The sequence below is a fragment of the Labrus mixtus genome, chromosome 4 (assembly GCF_963584025.1).
Source record: "Labrus mixtus chromosome 4, fLabMix1.1, whole genome shotgun sequence".
Lineage (NCBI taxonomy): Eukaryota > Metazoa > Chordata > Actinopteri > Labriformes > Labridae > Labrus > Labrus mixtus.
In genome coordinates, this window is record NC_083615.1 from 3,012,818 (window position 1) to 3,031,474 (window position 18,657).

The window sequence follows — 18,657 nt, forward strand, 5'->3', positions numbered from 1 at the left end:
TTGAGAATTGAAGAAAAACGGCCTGAAATTAATACTGATATCTCTTTATGACCTCATTATATCTACACTGTTATAATTAAAGCCTGAAACCTCTGCTGGGGGGTTGAAGTCAGTTGTGGTGAGTCAGACATGCTTCAGAAACAGCCTTTGTTTACATTTGACAGATTTGTGAAGACTGTTAAGTTTGGCTGTTTCTGTAAAAGAAAGAGTGATGAGATTTATTTTTTATTTTTTTTAAATACAACTTACCAGTGAGGGCTGGTCAATAGAGATAAGAGAAGATATACTTCATTGTGCCCAAAATTTCTCTTGGACTCTGTCGTGCCCACACAAGAGAATAAAATAAAGTGCATAAATTAGAGATCATACAAAAGAAATAGCATTTCATGAAACAATTCCACATACAGAAACACCTTACAGCCGTGACATGTTGACATATTGTACGACCCCTTTGGCCCATCATTAACTGTCATTCAGAATATTAATAGACATCGGCACAAGTGAATGATTATAGTTGTTCAGCCGATTCTGAGGGAGCCTGAATCTTCACCCTGAGGGAGGATAACATCCAAACACTCCTACACAGAGAATGAAAAACCTTTACTTAACAAGATATTTCAAAATGAGTTCTAAATGTAGGCTAAACGTACATGGACAATTGTACAAGGGAAAGGTCGTATTATGTTTTCATTAAGTGAAATGTATAATCTGAGGCTCTGGGCCTCCATTGCGATCCAAAATGTGATCTTGGTTGCTGTGAAATCTCATGTCACAACCTTTACTTTGAAAAGTTTTCAGTATTTGAAAAGATAAATAAACCTCTTTTGTGTAAATCTAAACTGTCAGGACATGACTTTCTTCATTTGTGCTGTTCTTTCAGGATCACATGCACCATCTTTTTTATTCAAATTTTTTTTAATTTATTTTAATTTTTTTTAACTTTTATTCACCAAAACGTGCACACACTCACACAATAAAAAAAAAGAGATAAAAAACAAGAGGGGAACTGTGGTACGATACAGTTTTGCAAGCAGATTTAGACAAAAACAAACAGACAAACAAAACAAAAGGAAAAGGGTCAATAAATAAAATGAATGAATTAGAAAGAGGGACAATAAAAGTAAATGAGCAAACAGGAGAAAAGAAAAACATGGTGGACAGTATAGTAACAAAATAATGTAAAATAAAACTGGTGGGATATAATATACTCATTGACAGCAAACAAAAGGAGAAACATCAAAGTGTATGAAACAACACAGTTTATTTCATAGTCATTAGACAAACAGCAGAACGAGCACGACTTGAGTGATGAGGAATGTTTGCTCGCTGTTGTAAAGTTAAAGTGTTTCATTCCCTCCTGCAGCAACTAAACGCCTGCAGAGCGTTAGTTAGCTGACATCAGCACAACCAGTTCCTAACATCACTCAGGCATGACTGTTCTGCAGTCTGACTGCAGCCTTAGAGAAATAATGCACTGGGGAAAAAAATATTGATATCATGCACAAAACTGATGAGAGAATTCTGTAGATTAGAAGATAAAGTGTCAGATAGGGAGACACCATCAGTAAAGAAAAACAATCTGTGCATGTGCTTCTCATTCATACTTATCACCTATAAGATGCAAGAATCTTTGCAGAGTACACATTGGTTCAGCAGGATTTCATTTTCAGTTCCCGCAGTCATACTTAAGTGTTTTTATCTGTTGTGTTGTGTTTGTTTCTGTAGAAAAAGATACAGACTCTGCGGTGATTATGTGTGACATGCTGACTCATATGAACTCTGACAGTGAGCAAATGACTGTGTGCATGCTCTAAACAGATATAAGAAACACAGATACAGTATGTACAGATACACACCCTTTAACAAAATGTCTCTCCCTGTGCCATTGTAACTGGGCAGTAATCAATTATCGCAGTATGATGTCATTCTGCTCTAACCCTCCCCCCCATACCGTTCAGCAGCCCTCCTCTGTTTGGACAGTGGCTGCTGTATCGCAGAAAGCATCTGGGCAGGAATTTAAAAAAAAACCAAAAAGCAATCCCCCTATTGGGATGAATAATCTCTAAACACTGACAATAACTTCTGGACTACATTATCGATATTAAAAAGTTTTTCAGGATAAGTACACATCAGCTCATACATTTTAAAATTAGGTCACAACAGACACACAAACACACACACACACACACACACACACACACAAGGTACATGACATCATAGAGCAGTGATTTGATTACAGCTGAATGAATTCTCTGGCTTGATCACACTGAGTCATCTGGTCTCCATCCTCAGTGGCAGAATAATCGAATGAAGAACCGTAATGAAGAGACATGGACGCCAACATGAAGGGCAGTGTAAGGTCTTTGTTTTGCTTTTTCTGTTGCCTCTCATTTCTGCATAGTTTGTATCCCTGGATGCTTGCCAGAGTATAAATCACACATCCATTATCAGGTTATCAGTATGACTTCACACCAGGCAAAGAGCGAGCAACACACTGGCACCTTTATAGACGTGGTGGTAATTGTTGTTGGCAGGTGTGCCATGATGTCATCGAGCACATGAAGGAGCTATTTCAAAAAGGGGGTTTAAAAAAGATGTCTTACATGCATGCTGCAGTTTCTCTGAGGAACAGTGAGGCTGTGAGCTCCTGTTTCTCTCTCTCCCTGCATGCAGAGCAGAACCCTGCAGCATTAGGGAGATAATCCACTTAGCTTCTGTGTGTGTCAAAGATACCAACTTGCCCTGCTTTCTCTCAGATGGGCACAATGTAACAGATAGTAAAATGCATATTGATCAAGTACATGGAAACAGAAAACCACTCGGATAGATCTGCCTTTAAGAATCGCGGCATCCTTTTTTTTTCTACCCTTCTGCAAAACTATGATTCATCTTAATGAGCACATAATAAATGTATGATAAATCTGGGATTAGCATTCTGTTATTTACCTTACCTTGTTTTTTTTTTACCTTTAAAGAAGCTCTTCATAAAGCTTAATTTGACATTTTTTGACATTTAGTTTTGCCGTTCAGGCTGTAACGCTGGTTTTAAAGAGCCCTCAAGAGCGCAGCTAATCAGCTCGCTGATGAACATGGTGGCAAACACTAAAAGCTGCTCCAGTTCTTATTTTTAAGTTAAGGGGGAAACTGCAATCAAGAGCACACATGTTAGGACCACAAAAGGAACGACTTGTATGTAATCACACAAGTGCAGGATCTAAAATAGACCAATAGAGAGTCTTCAGGCGGATAAAAAGAAGAATGCTGGGAGATGTTGTCAGATCCCCGTGATAGATATCTAAATCAGTGAAGCAGCTTATTCCAAAGCAGGTCAAATGAAACCATTTAGTTTGTGAGCTGTTCCGATATCAGATGTCAGGATTTCTCTGTCTTAACTGCAGACTGACTTGTTATTGATCTCTTCACTAACACAGAAACCCATCAGACAGAGAGAGAGAGAGACAGAGAGAGAGAGAGAGAGAGAGAGAGAGAGAGAGAGAGAGAGAGACATTCTGTCTGTCCATTTATTTACAATGGGCATAAAATCCCTCCTATGTATATATTATGAAAATATGTAATTAATCTATAGCGATGTATTGCATGTTTAATATTTCCCACAAGAGCCATTCATCAATTTATTATAGTATTTTATTGATATACTCATTTCATTACTATAGGTCATAATTCTCTTACTATAGTATCCCCCTCTTGGCCTGCTCTATATGACAGACATGAGACCAATCTGTTTTATAGCTGAATTAATGAAGTCTGGGCCAATCACATTAGTTCAAGACAATAAAGCCTGGAGAGGGACTAACATGTAACTTTACTGCATTATTGCCACAATAAAGAATGCATGGAAAATAGGAAGAAAAACATATTTTTCTTTATAGTGTAACTGGAGTATTCCAGTGGTCCATCCTGGTTTTGTTCTGTCAGAGTGAATCATGTTTATTAAAGCAGCTCCAGCAATTATGGCAGAAGATAATCACTTATTCACCTGAAATATTAATACACACAGACGGCAGAAGGCATAATCAATACACACACACACACACACACACACACACACACACACACACACACTCACATGGCACAAATACCCATAAATAATTAAGATAGGTTCAAGCCCCTGAACATGTCAGCGTGAATACAGATGCCATGGATTTTTGTGGACAAACCGCTGAGCTCGGAAATTAGTTGTCTGATGTCAATTTTTTCCATTATGTGTTTGAAGAGAAATTCAACAAGAAGCAGAGTTAAGTCGACGTATTTCTTAGTCATGGCGAGTTTTGCAGCCCGCCCCCCCCCCCCCACCCCCCAAAAAAATATCTCCACCAAAGAAAACACCACAGGAGTTGTCCATATTAAAGTATGTGTGCTGATAACCAACCATGGGAGAGTGGCTCATTACAAGAAAATTGGCTGTAATCATAAATGGAACCGAGGCAGTGAAAGGTTGTGACAGTAAGCTACTTACCCCGTGCAACCTGCATGGCGTGACAGGAAAAAGTCCTTGTCTGATAGCTATGACAGTAAGAGCAGTTGTAAGGGGAACACCCTCTTCGCTAATGCCCTTTGATGAGGAAGAGTTATATGGTGTCAAGGGAAACCAACTGTCTGCCAACATGAGACATTACAAGGCCAAATATTTCCATAAAGATGACAGGATTCAGTTGGATAGTCTGCCCTTCTTTTTGTCTTCCTGACCTCATCACTCACACTTCCTTTTTTTCCCCACCTGTCCATCATCTCACACTCTCTCTCTCTCTCTCCTCTCACCCTCTCTGCTTGTTTAACTACATCCTTGCCCCTTGAGTGGGGTGCATGGCCTATTGCCATAGTAACAGACAGCCATGACAGGTGGAGATAGCAGGTAGTGCGGCGATGCATGACTCCCCCTGGGACTGCAGAATGCCAACACTATAGAATGAGAATGAGCAGAACATGCTGTCTCTTATAGAGAGTCAAACCTGCATTACAGAGTCTCAAACTGAGGCTCGATCACAAGAGGAGGGGGGGTCCCAGCCTTTATCTGTATTCTACACGTGCAGCAAAGCCATGCTGCCATTGTTTCAGTGTGCGGGGTGGACAGAGCAATGGATTTTGAACGTTCTTGTGTTGCGTTTCTATGTCATTGCTCTCTATGGCTGAATCTGAACCACGTCCAAGCCAAGCCAATCTGTTTCATGTCAGCGAGGGACTTTTTTTTTCTACACTAACAAGATCCTGTAAATCCTCTGCAAAGGGTCTGCAGATAAACTGTTTTTCTGCGTGTGTTATTGAATTAACGCAGTCTTAAGATTGGATCAATCTCATGCTGATCTCTCTTATACACAACCACAAGCACACACACACACACACACACACACACACACACACACACACACACCCACACACAATCAGGAGCAGATCCTTTATGCAACTTTTTTTGCCAGACTTTTACAGATTTACACGTCTACCATGTAATAACGTTTTATTAAACGACATCTGTTCCCAAATTGCAAAGAGACCTCAAATCAGTGCAACAATAGTCAGAGTGTTTCCCCTCCCACAACCTGACCACTGCAGTAGTCAAACACGTGGAGGACTAACATGAAGGCTCAGGTTTTTCTTTTTTTTAGAGTTATAGCTGCAAAAAGACAAGTCATTTCTTTCTTTACGCAAAAAAAAAAAAAAAAAACACTCTCTAAGAAAGTTTATTGAAGGATGCCAGGTTTGGAGGTGATAGTAGAGGGGAGGAGCAAACAAGAGACGATGATGATGATGATGATGATGATAATGAGATGTCAGCTCACGTCCTGCCAAGAGGACGAAGTGATGAAAAAAGAAAGCCAAAGCAGAGAAAGAAAAGACACAAAGAGAGAGCAGCAATACTTTTACTCACCATGAGCAAACACACGGCCGATTCGGGCATGAGTTGGACAGCCATGATTGGATCCTCCTATGGATTTTCGTAAAAAAAAAAAGGGAAGGTTGGCAATTTCCTCCAGCGATCTCTTCCTTATCCTCTTACTTGTTCTTATTCAGGAGGCAAGCTCACCTCTGTCCAGATGAAGCCCCCCCCCCCTCTTCCCTCACGCTCTGTGTCCTTAGCCCCCTCCTTCAGTCAGAGCTGCAGACAGCCCCTGGTCTCAGATTAGAAAGCCACAGTCTCTGGAGAGCCTGTGACTCCCCCAGTCTCTCTCTGCTTGCTCTTCAGACTGAGCAAAAAAAAACCCAACACAATCCTTTTTCTTCTTCTTCTTCTTCTTCTTCTTCTTTGATCTGAGAGCTGAGCAGACCCCCCCTTTCTCCTTTCACTTTTAAAACACTCCCCAAAGACCAAACGCCAACCACCCCCCCAAACCCACTATGACAGGGGGCGCCTCTTGCTAAATTGCTCCCCTCCTTCTGTTGCTGCCTCCTGCCTCCCTCCTTCTTCTTCTTCTTCTTTTTTTACGTTCTCCTCACAACACAAAGCACATCCAGGCTCGCACGTGGGTTGTCGTTTTCTTTTTCCCTGAGGTGTCCTGTCGCTGCTCCAGAGGATGCAACCTGCATCAGTGATGATGATCCCCCGGACTCAAGCACTCTTCTTCTTCTACGGTGGGAAAGACAGACTCTCAACCTCTCCACACTGCAGAGAGATCCTCGTTAAACTAACCCCCCCCAGTCTCACATATCATAAGCATGAGACGAGGGCAGAAAAGTGAAGCAAAATAAAAGAAGAGAATAAGAGATACCGATCAATGGTTTCAGAGTTTGCAGTTTGCCAGGAGGAGAGATGTAGTGGAGGCAGCAGCCACCGGTGAAAGAGATCCACACTGTGCTGAGCGTAAATGAGGGGTGGGTGGGGAAGAGGGAGGGGTAGAGAGTGATGGAAATGTAGTGAGCAAGTGCAGACCGCGCCTATCGATGCCGGCTGAAGCAGCAAAAGGCAGCATGGGAGTAAAGACGCCTTAGCGAGCTGTGATGAACAGAATGTGCATGTGTGATTATGCACATATGATTTACATCCACAGCAGCCGTCATGTTCACAGACACATGTGCTCCAGACTTGGATTTTTTTTTTTTTTTTTTTTTTTTTACAGCAGATATGCATTAATAATTAAACCACAACACAGTCTCAGCATGGCTTTGTAGTGAGTGTGCACGAGAGAGCACATTTGGACGGGGAGAAAAGCAAAAGGGAAATAGTCTAGATGCTGAACAGAAGGATGCTGAAGCTGTCAGAAAAGCAACGGCTCTTTTGTTAAGTGGCAGAAGCTTCATCTGGAGTATTAGGAAAACTTTCTTTTGTCCAATATCAAAAATATATACTTACATATTTTAAAATGATCTTAAGGAAGAGGATTAGGGCCACTGAGAAAACATGTTTTGGTTCATAAAGGATTATCTTATCTTATCTTATCTTATCTGATGGTTCCAAAGATTATCGTCAGGTGATGATATTCACCTGAAGATGACCTCTGGTTAATTGACGACGTTGTGATCAATGCAAACTTTTTGTGGCATTTGAGCGAGTGTGCGGCCCTATCTTCTTCCTCAGTCTGCTGATTTTTCGCTCCCCTGCACATGTGTGATGATGTGCGTAATGTCTGCCTCCTTTTCCAAAAATTATCTTGCCAGATTCTCCCGTGGTGTAAGGTTTGTTAAGAGTGATTCTAACCTCCCTGATCTGCTCGGAAGACGATCCGGGCTGCCTTTAATTTGAAATCGTAAATATTAATCGTGTTTAACATTTACAGTCAGAAATAGCGTTGTTTGAGAAGAATACCGAGCACGGACTCTGTGATTCGTCCAGAGGAACGGAACAATAGCCAATAAGGAAGGAAGTAAGATGACTGAAGCAGGAAGCAAAAAAAAAAAAACATAACCACGGAGACGACCGCAAACGTGAAGCATAAAGAGATGGACGTCTTAAATGCACGACCAATTTGTTGATTTCAAGGCAACCATAAGTGTTATTACAATGTGTGCTTTAAAAGATGCCACAATCCAACTAACACAATTTGCACTGTAATAGATGTACCAGCTAACAGCTAGCCACATTTAGCTTGCCAATTATGTTTTTTTTTTTAACTCTTAAGTCGCTTCTGACCACGCGAGATTACACGTTTTGACAGTCTGGTTGTTGGTGGATGAATCGGTTAGTGTGAGGTGTGCTGAGTTGGTCGTCTCGTTGCTCTCCACACACTATAAGATCTGAACTGTTAAATCTCTCATGATTTGTCGTCATGTGTGGCCTCTCTCACATTTTAAATTGGTTAAGATTTTTAAAAAATATTTTAGTGTGTGCCAGGCCTCACCAAACAAAAATGCAGCAGTGTGAGAGAAAGTCAGATCAGAGAGAGAGAACAGGAGCTTAAGGTCTAGTCCACATGTAGGCGGGTATTTTTTGAAAACTTCTGGTTTGGCCTTTTGTACGTGTGTTTTAGTTAACTGAAAACGCACTTTTTGGAAAACGGGTAAAGATTTTCTGAAACTCAATTGAAGGTGTTTATGTGTAGACGGGAGAAACTGAGATTTGGTCTATGCTCAGGTTTCTCCTCGTTGTGCAATGCTGTCTCTCTCTTCTTTTTTTTTTAAAACATGAGATCAGTGCAATGGCAGACTTAACCAATCTAGTGCTGGGGTTAACATTTGCTAACTGGACTTTTTGAAATACATGAACAGTTGCTCTCCCACTGTGTTGTCGAGCAGAGGAGCCCGAATGACAACTTTGTAAATTGTCGCTGCAGAGGAACGGCGAGAGCAGTTTTTGCAGATCGAGGACATTACCATGCTCACGACAGCTGTAACAGTACGTTTTTGCGTATTCATGTGGACAAAGACGTTTTTCAGAACCTAGCATGAGTGGCCAGGTTTTTTTATTTTCATTTTTAAATACCCGCCTACGTGTAGACTAGGCCTAAGTATCTTCACCACACGGGGCACAGGTGTGCTGAGTTATGCTAATTAGGTAATAGATACAGATATACACCTCCAAGATGACAACGCTAAGACACCAACAGGGCATCATACAAGACACATTTCACAGGGGGCTTTTTCAACTCTGTGATTTGTGAATATAATAAGAAATTGTTTCATTCTTCATAATGTAGCAGCCTGTAATGTTATCTTTGGGGATGTTTTATTGTCATTTATTGTCTTCCCCTGTTCGCCTTTTAAATACTTATTGTCCCTGTGTTCTAGATCCTGCTCCTTGTTTTGTTTTTAACCGTGTGCCACCTCTGATTGAACTCACCTCATCCTCTGATTGTCTGTGTATTTAAACAGTCCTGTGTGTCCTTCCCTCATGTTGACGTTTCCTTGTGTGTTCCCTAGTTTCATCGTTTCAGAATTCACTCTAGTGTATTGCCTGTTTTCTGACTGCTGCCTTTTTGATTTCTCTTGCCTGGCAGGTTTTTTGATGACCTGTTTACTGATCTGACTGTTAATTAAAACCTGCCTTTCATTACCTCCTGCTATGTGTGAGCTGTGTCTTTTTGGGTCCTTCATTCTGCTGGTTCTTTTACACAAGGCTGATTAAACAGTAAATAATAATAAACAATGATTCATAAGCCTCAGCAAAGCTTTCTTCCTAGAGATCAATTCAAAAGAATGACAAATGGTCTTATTCTTCTGCGTGGGATTTTTTTCTTTCTTACGCAACAAGCATTAAAAAACAACCTCATTCTCATTCTGACTTCCTGTCACCGCTCCGCTCTTGTCTTTTCAGGAAGTTGAAGAATGGCACACAGCATATTACTTATTGCCACTCTAAAAGTAGAAAAACAACATGGAACGGAAATCTGTATGTGTACTTCAGGACACGACAGAAAATAAAGCTGCTGTTCTGAAAGGATTCATATTTTGTGAGTAATCTGAAGCCCGTGTTCTCTATTCAAAACCAACAAACAGGAAATTTAACATCTTTTTTTTTCACCACTTAAGAGTCATACAGTCTCTGCTTTGCCCAACCCCAGTTTAAACTCCTCCCTCTACAGCTTCAGCACACACACAGAGCGACTTGTAGCGTCTTGATTTCTTTAGAGCTGCAACCTTAACTTTACGAGAACAACACACGAGGGGATACGTGGTGAGTAGAAACCGACTCTGATTAAAAACCAACCACAATAACATGTCAGGGAAATGCTACTGTAAAAGTTGTATCAGTCCTAAAACCTGGCTCTTACTTTAATGTGAGTATAACAGCAGGGACAAAGGGTTGACAGTTAACAGATGGATAGGCCGGATCTTTGTAACATAGCAATAAGTGAGGTATTTTACCTGCTTTTTGTAAAGTGTCTCGAGATAACACTTGTTATGAGTTGACGCTATACAAATAAAAGTTGATTGATTGATTGATAATCACAGTGTAATGTGTCATGAACGGTTGGAAAACAAAGGAAGGTGGACCCAAGTGCAGAATAACCAAAAATATTTAATTAAACAAAAACACCAAAGGGCGAACAAAACTTACTTCAAAAATCCAAAAAGGGAAAACAAGGAGCAACAAGGAAACACTAGAAACTCTGACACTGACGTACATACTCTGAACTTACAACAACTAACAAACATCTGACAATCCAGCAAACTACATCCAAGAACTAACACGTCTGACTAACAACATACGATGAACTGACACAAGAAGTTACAAAATAAAAACAGGAAAGACCAAACTATGAAACATTAGGACAAAAACACACAAGGGAAACAAGCAACACTTGGATAAACAGGAGAAATGAAAACATGGAAACCTAAACGCTGAAATACAAAACTAACTAAGACCAAATCATGACAGTAATGTATAAAACAAATACCTAATAAAACATTTAACTCCTTTTTGTTTCTGCTTTAAGCACTAATGCTCTTTAACAGTTTTTTTTTTTAATCTCAGTTGTTCTGCCTGAGTTCAGCATAAGATGGCGCTGCTGAGCTATAACACTCAGACTGTTGGAAATGAAAGCTTGGACAAGTGGGTGCCGGTCGGCTCTGGGGGATTTGGTCACGTCTACAAGGCCAGGCACAAGGATTGGGAGTTTGATGTTGCCATTAAGATACTCCATGATGGTATTTGGTAAATTAAACAATTTTTTTTTTTTTTTTCTGGTAATTTATCTGTTCTTATAGTCTTGAATTTCTATACATCTGGAAGGATAATTGAAGCAGCACTTTCTCATTTCAAACATCCCCTCCTTTATTGCAGCCCCTTCCTGCCTAAAGAACGAGCCCTGAGTGAAGAGGCTAATCATATGAAAGAGGCTTCCTGTGAGTTTGTGCTGAGGGTTTATGGAATGTATCAGGGATGTCCCCCGGTTGGAGGATCCTCCCAGCGGAGTGGGATAGTGATGGAGTTCATGGGAAGAGGATCCGTCATGTCCCTGCTAGAGGTCCTGTGCTGCCCTCCTCCGTGGCCCCTGGTCTTCCGCTTGGCTCATCAGGTGGCTTTAGGGATGAACTTCCTCCATTCGAGGAACCTTATGCACCACGACCTAAAGCCGAGTAATGTCATGCTGAATGATGATCTTCATGCCAAGGTACGGTGCCACAGACTTTTACTGTCATACTAAATACAAAAAGCTGTTTTAATGTTTGTTTAGTTACACTAATTATCTCACTCTATATAGCTTGCAGACTTTGGTTTGTGCAGGGTTTCAGCAAGCGCCGCAAACCAAAACAGAGAAGCCACAGGAAGTCCAGGAGGCTCGTTTAAATACATGCCTCCTGAAGCTTTTGATACATCATATGAACCTGTCCGAGCTTTCGACAGTTACAGGTTAACAGAGAAAATTATTCACTTATTGGAATACTATCCCATAAAATAGAAAAAACACTTGTATTTCATGCTTCACATGTTTGTTTCTCTCTAATTGAATCAGCTATGGTATCCTGCTCTGGTCCATTCTCACTGGAAAGGAGCCCTATCCAGGTACATACAGTTTATAGAATAACATAGTTTAGACATCTTCTCCGTTGGTTTTTCCAATTAATTCTATAAATATATACCAATGTTGTGTCTATAAAACAATAGAAATACAGAAACACACTTACATACACAATAACATGATATATACAATAAAATGCACTCCAGCACTAATGTTGAATACCATTGACTATAGCCTATATGAATATGGACAACATGTCTACATCTCCTTTTTGAACAAAAATGAAGCCAAATACTACAGCGACAGACGCTGACACATTGAGCTGTTTTTGCATTTTGGTGCCATGACTTGAATGTATTTGACTAGTGGTAGCCATGGGATTGATGCCCCGCTTCTTCCGCTAACCAAATTACATTTAACTTTGCAATAAATCAGAAAAGATCCCTCAGGTCGGTGCAGTCCACAGAAGAACAGATTCATGTGTCAGTTCTCAAGCAGACACTCACTGCTATGGAAAGTTCAATGACTCTTGTGTCAGTGTTTGTTACGTCACCTCTTGTCCTTACTCCTGTACTCGGCTAATCTGGGAAAGAATGCTACAGGAGCCTGAATTGTCACCAGAGCTGTCAATCACAACATGACATATTCAAAATGTAAACCCTGAAACAGGATTTAATCATATATCAGCATGGAAAGTAGCAACTATCTTGATCATTTTGTTTAAAAGACTTACCATGTATTTTTATTTTATGCTTTGACCCATGTCCTATCTGTTAACATGGAGGAGATGAATCTTATGACTGCTCAGTAGTAGTAGTAGTAATCATTTATTTCGGTCACAAGAAAAAACAAAAACATTTTGAAAAGGTGTAGGCTGAAGCTTTATCTTATTACACCTAACCCTTGTTACAAATCTTATTATTTAAGACACTACTAGTTCGATTACAAAAAACAAAACATATCAGAACAAAAATTTGTTGTAGAATTTCTTTCAAAAAAAATGAAACAAACAAAAAACAAAACAGGAGTCACACTCACAAAAAATAATCAAACCGACCTTTTCTATTTGTTAAACACCATTTTTTTAAACAAAAATTTAAATCTGGAAAGTGAAGTATCGCTCTAGAGTTTTTGGCTTCGCTTTTGGGCAGCGGCTGTGCCGTCCATCTTTTCAAACAGTCTATGTTAGATAGTCTTTCACAAACACAAACAGACAAATAAGTAGCAGCTATCTTGTTTATTCTTTCTTTTCTTTTACTTCATTTCTAATTTGACAAACATTTGGTACAATGCCGGTAATTTCTCTATTTCATTAAATACAATAAAGCACGTCATATACTTCATGTACTCAAACTAACTTGTGTTTTTATGCATTTCATTCTGTGTCACACATTCTGTAGCGGCTGATTACGATCTTGTGGCGCTGAAGATCCCTTTAGGTGATAGACCTCACTTGGAGGAAATTGACCAGCGGAAGGCAGAGGGGCTTAAAGAGCTGGTTGTCCTCATGAGAAGGTGCTGGGACACAGATCCTTCCAAGAGGCCTACTTTTAAAGGCAAGCATTTTGTTATGTCATATTGAGCTTATTTGTCCCCATATTAGAGTGTTCTACTTTGAATAAAATCAGCAGAGAGGTTTTTTAAGGAACAGCTTGCTCTCTGTGAATTTAGCACACTGTGATTTCCTTACAATAATGAACCTGGCTTCTGTTTCAGAGTGCGTCAAAGACACTGAGAACGAGTTCTTAAAGCACAAACAAGGAATTCATGAAGCAGTCCTTCAAGTCTTAACAAGACTGGTACAACACATACATTTTATTTCAGTGCATGTACATATGGTGACGATTAATCATGATTCTCTTTTTGACTTAAAAAAAACAAACAATGCTCTAATTTTTCTTCTGTAGGACCCATCGACCAGAAATCCATATCAAAACATAAACGGAGCACTCAGTTTTCCTCTGTCTACACCAGGTATATTTATTAATCCTGTTTTTGTTTTTTGTAAGTTTAATTTCAAGCTATTTCTTGTTTTTTCCACTCTAAAGCATGATGTTCCTCCTTTTTAGAACCGTCAAAGTCGAATGACTCTATGGATGGCAGATTTATGGAACCCAAAAGTTCACCGATACAGGTTTGTCAAATGCTCTAAGTCCTTTGACTGACAGCTGACAGTTAATTTGTTTATTTAATCAGATAATCAGGAATCCTCTTCCTGATCAAGAGACTTAAAACAAACATTTAGCCTACTTTCAGACTCAACAGTATATGTAATATATTCAAGTTTTTATATAGGGTGAATATGGGTAAAGTAGGACACTTTCTGAAATTCTGTGTCAAATTTATTTATGATTTATTTGTCAAATCCCCTCATATTATACTATTCTAAATAGCTTAAGAGCTCTACTATACTATAGAGAAGAAAAAGGAGAGAAATATTAAACACAGGACGGATGGCTCTTACTCAAACAAATATTGACCCTAAACAAAACTTTCCCTGGGACTATTGGCAAAGTGGGACACCTACAATTGGTAAACTGGGACACTTAAAACACACTCAGTTTTTTCAATTAAAAACACAATAATAATATCAATTACAACAATTTTCACTTTTAAAATAATTTGATATTTAAATGTAAATAAGGAACCGTCATAAAAATCTCATAGATCATTAATTACACATGTTAAATTTAACACAGGCAGCAAACAGTCATCAGGCCCCTCCTATAGGCGAACATAAACATCAATGTGAAGCAATGTAAAAAAGTGAGAAAACATGTAGACCAAGACAGGATCCGACTGAACAACTAATTCAACGTATATTTTTATATAGGTACTTTATGCATATATAATATTTGGAATGGGAATTGTACTTTATTATCATTTTATAACACACTCTGGGTAAACAAGGAGTGGATCACTGAGATTCTTAACTCGTGTAAAATACATGAATGAAAACACTGGTATAATAAATGACACAATAAAAAATGACATTTTTCATTTTGTTTTTTTGTAAACAGGATCCTGTCAGTGTTCCAACCAAAATAATGAATGTTGCAGAAAAAGGTAAGAATTATCATCTTGTAGTGATACTTTGTCATAGAAAGTATATTTTTAACACTTTGTATGATACCCACATTTGTGCGTTTTATACATGCTTGTGTTTTTATATATTCCCAAACAGCAAAGTTCATTGATGACAACAGGGCAGAGTTGATTCAAGTGGTTTCCGAGGTAATGGCGATAACAGAAGAGCTTGGAGAAATGGTCCACGGTGAAACCTACTCTGTGATTGAAGCCAAACCAACAAGTACTGAGAGAATGAGAGCGCTCTATCTGAGGACTCTTCGGTCAGGAGGACAAAAGGTCAAAGCAGCCTTCTTTGACGCCCTGAAAAAACATCATCCCTCCATAGTGGAGCGGCTTGGTAAGATGTTGTTAGTGTTGAAATATGACAAGTCATTGTTAGGGGCCAAGCAGTAAAGCACGAGACACAGGAGTCGCTTTAAGGAAAATAAGCAAGTTTTTTTATTTTACCCAAAGAAAGGAGAACAAATTTAAAAAAAGAATTAGAGGAAAATTAAGGTCTCAAGCTGGAGACCCATAAACAAATAAGGTTCCTGTGTAAACAGGAGAAAGATGAGGCCTTTTTGTGCGTCACACTTACACAATGTGATAAAATGGAACTTACACAAAGGGTTGAAAATGAAGGTAAAGTTAAAGGCTTTATATGTGATTTTTTGATCCAGCAGATGTCGCCCTTGAGCACCAGCATGAAACCAAAACAACTCGCGCTGCATTGTTGTGTTAGCATGCTAACGCTAGCGATCTTTATTATGCTTGTATCTTCACACTGCATGTAAATTTACCTGAAATGAGCGTGATCTAGAAACACAGTTAAGCAGTGAGTACAGTATGTTATTCTTCTTTTCTCTAGTCCCTCAATTAAACAACTTTTATACGCGAGGGGAGGAGTCAGCCGGCCGTCCCGGCGATGTAAACAAAGTGAAGATAGGACTCTGAAAACTGTGAAAACATCACAGACAGTGGGACTCGGGTGTTACACCCATTGTAGACAGTCATGACTCAGAGTTATTTTCAGAGGAGATACTTGATTTATATTATATTTAAGTGTGAAAAATCACATATAAAGACTTTAACTAAATAAAAAGAAAAACTCATAAAACCCGAATCCCTCCTCCCCATGACATCAGAGCCCATGGTCTGCTCCAACGAGCTGGTTCCAGCAGAAAAGTTGTGTCTGCCCTTAGTCACGCCTTTTGTTCAAATCAGGAAGTTCCCTCCCCTAACATCCAGGTAACTCGAGATAAAGAAACAACGATTAGAACAACAGGAATGAGTATTTTATCTTACTGTGTATAAATTGTACAAATACTGTGAGAGTGTGTCAGAGTGATATTATTCCTGTGTGGCTGTGGCCATCGCAGTCATTCAAATTTTAATCTCAATTTTGTGTTCCCTGCAGGTGGCTGATTCTGAAGCAACTGTGGCCTTCGGACATGGACGTGTTCAAATCTTTACCTGCCTCACGTCATCTTTGATGAGTGTATATATATTTGACAATTTTATTTAAAAAGCCATGCGCGTCATTTTAAAAATATTTTTAATTAAAGAAATATTTTAAGAAATAAAGACAGTTCTGTCTCCTGATTTCTATCTTCTTTTTTTTTTAACTCAAAAAGTAAAAGTGAGTGTTGTTTAGGGATTGTGTCAATTATTACAATTACAATTTTGCAAGGGAGAGAGAGAGAGAGAGAGAGAGAGAGAGAGGGACGGGGGTAAGAGGCTTTTCTGGTTCAATCCCTCAGTAACTGTCACAAGCAGTCAGTCAGTCACCTGCAGATGATAGTGTCGAGGGCATCATCTTCTGTCTTCGTTGGATGTTCAGGTTTGATGTTGTTCACTCGTACTGAATGTTGGTGCAATCAACAATCCGGCAAAAACTATAAAACTCACAGAAGAAAGAACTGACTTGAGTAAAGTAAAGATTTTCCTCGCATGTGTTACCTCGTTGTTCCTGATTGAAGGAGCTGAAATCTAATATTAGATTTAACCAACTGTATCCTCAATGTGGTATCTGTGAATGTGTGTATATTAGAGGCCATGTTTGTAACACCACGAGAAAGTAATATGCAAACCCTGACCCCAACTTAACCCCTCACCCTAACCCCCGAATACAAACCACTCTTTACTTTTTTTAAATGAATAACTTACAATATCTATAGCAGTTAAACATTCTGCTCTTCTTCTTCACTTCACAAACTCTCCTATGTATCCTATTCAACAGCTCCACCTGCCTCTCTCTCTCTCTCTCTCTCTCTCTCTCTCTCTCTCTCTCTCTCTCTCTCCTGTCTGTGTCTCAAAGGAGCAAAGCTTTCCACCCAGCAGTATTCTGGGATTTGACCTCAGTCTCATTCACAGCTCTTAGAAAAAAAAAAACAACAACAGCCACACACCTCTTCCCCATGGTAATCCTCCGAGGGGGGGAAAGTGTGTTCAAGTGTCATCTTGACCTGTCCGTCTCTTCCTTAGTCCTCCCTGCCTCACTCCGCCCCAACACACCCATCTCACCCCACCCCGTCCCGCATTTAATGCCTCCAATCCTCTTTGTGGGAGAGTGACGTCTGCTACTGTCAGAAACAGAGTTAAGCTGAGCAGGCATCGAGAGGGGGGAAATGAAGGGGGGGGGGAAGAGGAGCTCCACAGATAAACCAAGCAGCAGCAGCAGCAGCAGCTCTGAGTTCTGGGGCCTCCAGGGCGGTTGAAAATCTCTGCCACCTAAGGAAGACCTGGCTCTCGCCTCCCAAGGGGGTTCTACATGTCTGCAGCTTGGGATCACACAGATGTAGGCAGCCCTCTCAACAGGTTGATGTAAAAAAAAAAAACTCTTTGCCAGGGGCCTCAAGGGGCCTTGAAATCCAAGGATGAAAGCCGACAAACTGGAATACAAACTCTCCCCTGGGCCGACATCTTTGTTTTAAAAGGACTGTTATTGCTGATTTTTTTTTTTTCATTTTTCCTGGAACAAATTTTGCCAAATTTGCTTGCAATCTTCCTTTAAAACTGCTGCACCGGCTACAAAACAGATGGCAAGACAGCTTCGTCCCCTGTCAGGTGTGTCTGAGAGGTGTTTGTGTGAGCGAGCACTCAGAGCATTGGATGTTTATGAGAGCTTATAATTGAACAGCAAAATCTCAGCGTGTCTGTTGGGAGCAGTTGTTGGAATTGGTGTGTGTGTGTGTGTGTGTGTGTGTGTGTGAAACAAATCAGAAGGGACTGAAGTTTGTGTGTGTGTGTGTGTGTGGTGGTGTGGCCCACTGGAGTTCGTAGCCCTGGATTTCCTGGAGATGGAGGGTCATGGATATGACCGCTTTGGAGACGGGGAGAGGGACACTTACCAAATTGACTACCGGAGGATTGTGGGGGACATGGAGCCGGCAAGGCCCCGCGTCCCCAACAGAGAAGGGGAGCAGCCTCATCCGTACGGGGCCTACGTCCACTCGACGCCACACGGACACGGCCATGAGACTGCCGCCCAGCGCTACAGCGCTACGCGGATCCAAGCGGGATACGAACCAGAGAGGTCAGTTTAAATCTTGCGAACAGTAACGTCATGGCTTCTTTTTTTTTTTTTTCTGATTCACACAGGTGGTCGGGTAAATGTCGTATCTTTAGCAGCAATTGAGGTGTTTCCACTTTCTCCTTGAACCTTTCCAGGTTCATTTCTCAGCTACCTGGGCAGCCAACCAAATCCTCTTACCTCCTGGTACTGCCGTCATAGTTGTAG

The 18,657-nt window shown here is 40.3% G+C and overlaps 3 protein-coding genes across 5 annotated transcripts in view; 2 read left to right on the plus strand and 1 right to left on the minus strand.

Moving 5' to 3' along the window:
• frmd4a (FERM domain containing 4A) overlaps positions 1 to 6,770 on the minus strand; it is a 106,832-nt gene extending 100,062 nt beyond the window's left edge. Inside the window, exon 1 of the mRNA XM_061035165.1 lies at positions 5,885 to 6,770. Coding sequence (XP_060891148.1) covers positions 5,885 to 5,929 — 45 coding nt within the window. The 5' untranslated portion in view covers positions 5,930 to 6,770. The remainder of the gene's footprint in view (positions 1 to 5,884) is intronic.
• Positions 6,771 to 9,922: 3,152 nt separating this feature from the next.
• LOC132972389 (receptor-interacting serine/threonine-protein kinase 3-like) lies at positions 9,923 to 16,520 on the plus strand. Of its 2 annotated transcripts, XM_061035174.1 has the most exons (12): positions 9,923 to 10,060; positions 10,862 to 11,041; positions 11,171 to 11,501; positions 11,592 to 11,740; positions 11,844 to 11,893; positions 13,250 to 13,405; positions 13,566 to 13,648; positions 13,757 to 13,823; positions 13,919 to 13,983; positions 14,870 to 14,915; positions 15,034 to 15,276; positions 16,336 to 16,520. In XM_061035174.1, exons 2-12 carry the CDS (start codon positions 10,887 to 10,889, stop codon positions 16,341 to 16,343), a joined length of 1,353 nt encoding a protein of 450 aa, XP_060891157.1. In that variant the 5' UTR covers positions 9,923 to 10,060; positions 10,862 to 10,886; the 3' UTR covers positions 16,344 to 16,520. The 2 variants fall into 2 exon arrangements, with proteins under 2 accessions (XP_060891157.1, XP_060891158.1); XM_061035175.1 differs by lacking the exon at positions 9,923 to 10,060 and having other exon boundaries at positions 10,907 to 11,034.
• Positions 16,521 to 17,567: 1,047 nt separating this feature from the next.
• The window catches only part of LOC132972388 (inosine-5'-monophosphate dehydrogenase 1a-like), a 9,344-nt gene continuing 8,254 nt past the window's right edge, over positions 17,568 to 18,657 (plus strand). For both annotated transcript variants that reach the window (XM_061035172.1, XM_061035173.1), the window contains exon 1: positions 17,568 to 18,453. In XM_061035172.1, the coding sequence (XP_060891155.1) occupies positions 18,218 to 18,453 (236 nt within the window). In that variant the 5' untranslated portion in view covers positions 17,568 to 18,217. The remainder of the gene's footprint in view (positions 18,454 to 18,657) is intronic.

What these genes read in the sequence shown, in the direction of transcription:
- LOC132972389 (XM_061035174.1), top strand. Translation starts at nt 10,887, where the DNA reads ATGGCGCTGCTGAGCTATAACACTCAGACTGTTGGAAATGAAAGCTTG. An exon ending in CGAGCTTTCGACAGTTACAG is followed by an intron (nt 11,741 to 11,843) that starts GTTAACAGAGAA and finishes TAATTGAATCAG; the next exon opens with CTATGGTATCCTGCTCTGGT. An exon ending in TTCAAGTCTTAACAAGACTG is followed by an intron (nt 13,649 to 13,756) that starts GTACAACACATA and finishes TTTCTTCTGTAG; the next exon opens with GACCCATCGACCAGAAATCC.